The sequence below is a fragment of the Egretta garzetta genome, unplaced genomic scaffold (genome assembly GCF_000687185.1).
Source record: "Egretta garzetta isolate BGI_Z169 unplaced genomic scaffold, ASM68718v1 scaffold306, whole genome shotgun sequence".
NCBI classification, from domain to species: domain Eukaryota; kingdom Metazoa; phylum Chordata; class Aves; order Pelecaniformes; family Ardeidae; genus Egretta; species Egretta garzetta.
This window is the reverse complement of record NW_009260131.1, coordinates 2,435,118-2,438,294: the sequence shown is the minus strand read 5'-3', so window position 1 is coordinate 2,438,294 and position 3,177 is coordinate 2,435,118. Positions and strand designations below refer to the sequence as shown.

The window sequence follows — 3,177 nt, the reverse complement described above, 5'->3', positions numbered from 1 at the left end:
AAGTTATTTTTCCCCCTTGTTTTGCCATATATTAGGAGGGGCTGCTTTCTGCTGTCATTATTAGCCCGCTTTTTGTTTAGTTATTTATTAGTTGGTTGCTCTTTTATAATGTCCGTGTTATCTCCAAAAATAAATTATCATGAAATAGAGTTAGCTTGCTACTTGCCAAAGTGGCATTTACCATCCTCAGCTTCTTTTCAGTGCGAGAGAAATAATGCGGCTCCGGCAGGGCGCTCGGCCAGGCCTCCTGGCGACCCTCCAGCTCCTTCCCTGGCCGACTGCCGCTCTCTCTGCCTTCCCTTCTCCCTGTCCCGCACACTCTTTTCTTTATTTTTTTTTTTTCTTGTTCTTTTTTTTTTTTTTTTCCTTCTCTGGAGTTGAATATCTGCTAAGGAGCAGGAGATGCTGCCTAATTTTGTACATGCTGTTAGTCTCTCAAAATAAGGAGGCAGCTAATAACGTGGCATTGCCCAGCTTGCTAGCAGTTGCGATGCTTTGGGTTGCTGCTTTAAACCGATGTACGTGGTTTTCTGGAGTGCTTTTCAGAAGGGGATTTATTTATTTCATATGTATCTATTTATCTGTCTAGCTAGCTGTCTATCTATTTATTTTCTCTGCAATTTAAATGTTAGCAGCCTCTTGCAGCATAAAGTCTGCTGAATCGTAGCTGGCATTGGTTGACTTAATCTTTTTGTTTCTTATAGCTTTTTTTGCTGCGGTTACCTGTGCAGGGTTCGGTTTTGAACCCACAGCTGGGGATGGCAGGAGGAGGTGGGCGCGTTTTGGGTGGGTTTGGACCTCCCCATTGCACCCCTCACCTCCTCCCGTCCCCCTTCCCCTGCCTCTGCCTGAGCTGGGAGATCCCTTCCCCAGCTCCCAGCGGAGCATCCTGGAGGAGAGGAGCTTAGGCGGGGAGGCGAGCTCTTGCCCGCTGGTGGGCGGCCGGAGATTGACGCTGCTTGTTGTGTTATTTTGCAGGTAAAGATGAGCCCAGCAGCTACACGTGTACGACTTGTAAACAGCCTTTCAACAGCGCCTGGTTCCTCTTGCAGCACGCACAGAACACGCACGGCTTACGGATCTACCTAGAAAGCGAGCACGGCAGCCCCCTGACGCCACGGGTTGGTATCCCAACAGGACTAGGTGCAGAGTGCCCTTCCCAGCCACCTCTCCACGGGATTCACATTGCAGACAATAACCCTTTTAACCTGCTCAGAATACCCGGCTCGGTCTCGAGGGAGGCGTCGGGGCTGGGAGAAGGGCGTTTCCCACCCACGCCGCCCCTCTTTAGCCCTCCCCCGAGGCACCATTTGGATCCGCATCGCATTGAGCGCCTGGGTGCGGAAGAAATGGCTCTGGCCACCCATCACCCTAGTGCCTTTGACAGGGTGCTGCGACTGAACCCCATGGCGATGGAGCCCCCCGCTATGGATTTCTCCCGGAGGCTGCGGGAGCTGGCCGGCAACACCTCCAGCCCGCCCTTGTCCCCGAGCCGGCCCAGCCCTATGCAAAGGTTGCTGCAGCCCTTCCAGCCCGGCAGCAAGCCCCCGTTCCTGGCCACGCCGCCCCTTCCTCCTCTGCAGTCCGCTCCTCCTCCCTCCCAGCCACCCATGAAGTCCAAGTCCTGCGAGTTCTGTGGGAAGACCTTCAAGTTTCAGAGCAACCTGGTGGTCCACCGCCGGAGCCACACCGGGGAGAAGCCCTACAAGTGCAACCTCTGCGACCACGCCTGCACGCAGGCCAGCAAGCTGAAGCGCCACATGAAGACCCACATGCACAAGTCCTCCCCCATGACAGTGAAGTCGGACGATGGGCTCTCCACCGCCAGCTCCCCTGAGCCGGGCACCAGCGACCTGGTGGGCAGTGCCAGCAGCGCCCTCAAGTCTGTGGTGGCCAAGTTCAAGAGCGAGAATGACCCCAACATGATCCCCGAGAACGGGGATCAGGAAGAGGAGGAGGAGGAAGAGGAGGAGGAGGAGGAGGAGGAGGAAGAGGAGGAGGACTTGAACGAGAGCGACAGGCCGGACTACGGCTTTGGGATGAGCCTGGAGGCAGCCCGCCACCACGAGAACAACTCACGGGCCGGCGAGGAGGGCAGGTCGATGCCGGATGTCATGCAGGGCATGGTCCTGAGCTCCATGCAGCACTTCAGCGAGGCCTTCCACCAGGTCCTGGGGGAGAAACACAAGCGGGGCCACCTCCCCGAGCCCGAGGCACACAGGGACACTTGCGACGAAGACTCGGTGGCCGGCGAGTCTGACCGCATCGACGAGGGGGCGGTCAACGGCCGGGGCTGCTCCCCGGGGGAGTCTGCCTCGGGAGGCCTGTCCAAAAAGCTGCTGCTGGGTAGCCCCAGCTCCCTGAGCCCCTTCTCCAAACGCATCAAGCTGGAGAAGGAGTTCGACCTGCCGGCCGCCGCCATGCCCAACACCGAGAACGTTTACTCCCAGTGGCTGGCGGGCTACGCCGCCTCCCGGCAGCTGAAGGACCCCTTCCTCAGCTTCGGCGACTCCCGACAATCGCCCTTCGCCTCCTCCTCCGAGCACTCCTCGGAGAACGGCAGCCTGCGCTTCTCCACGCCGCCGGGCGAGCTGGACGGAGGGATCTCAGGCCGCAGCGGCACGGGAAGCGGAGGGAGCACCCCCCATATTAGTGGCCCGGGCCCTGGCAGGCCCAGCTCAAAAGAGGGCAGACGCAGCGACACTTGTGAGTACTGTGGGAAGGTCTTCAAGAACTGTAGTAATCTCACCGTCCACAGACGGAGCCACACGGGCGAGAGGCCGTATAAGTGTGAGCTTTGCAACTACGCCTGCGCCCAGAGTAGCAAGCTCACCCGGCACATGAAAACACACGGGCAGGTGGGAAAGGACGTTTACAAATGCGAGATTTGTAAGATGCCTTTTAGCGTGTACAGTACCCTGGAGAAACACATGAAAAAATGGCACAGTGATCGAGTCTTGAATAACGAGATAAAAACTGAATAGAGGTATATTCGGACCCCCCCCCATCCACCCCATCCCTTCCCCATCCCGCATCCCCGTAGAGGTTTTCTAGTCCCTTGTGATGGAAATCATGGAAGCTAAGGATATTCGGAAAGTGCTTGTCACCAGCACACCCTGTTTATTTTCTTTTTGTTCTCACCGTTTGAATGCATGATCTGTATCGGGGCAATACTAT

At 56.8% G+C, this 3,177-nt stretch overlaps 1 protein-coding gene across 2 annotated transcripts in view; it reads left to right on the top strand.

Annotated features, from left to right (window-relative positions):
- BCL11A (BAF chromatin remodeling complex subunit BCL11A) overlaps window positions 1-3,177 on the top strand; it is a 65,612-nt gene that overhangs the window by 62,419 nt on the left and 16 nt on the right. Inside the window, exons 3-4 of one of the 2 annotated variants that reach the window (XM_035896979.1) lie at window positions 979-2,974; window positions 3,076-3,177. The exon at window positions 3,076-3,177 is cut by the window's right edge and continues 16 nt beyond it. In XM_035896979.1, the coding sequence (XP_035752872.1) occupies window positions 979-2,974; window positions 3,076-3,148 (2,069 nt within the window). In that variant the 3' untranslated portion in view covers window positions 3,149-3,177. Of the gene's footprint in view, window positions 1-978 lie in introns of both variants that reach the window. The other variant, XM_009641550.2, reaches the window with a different exon arrangement.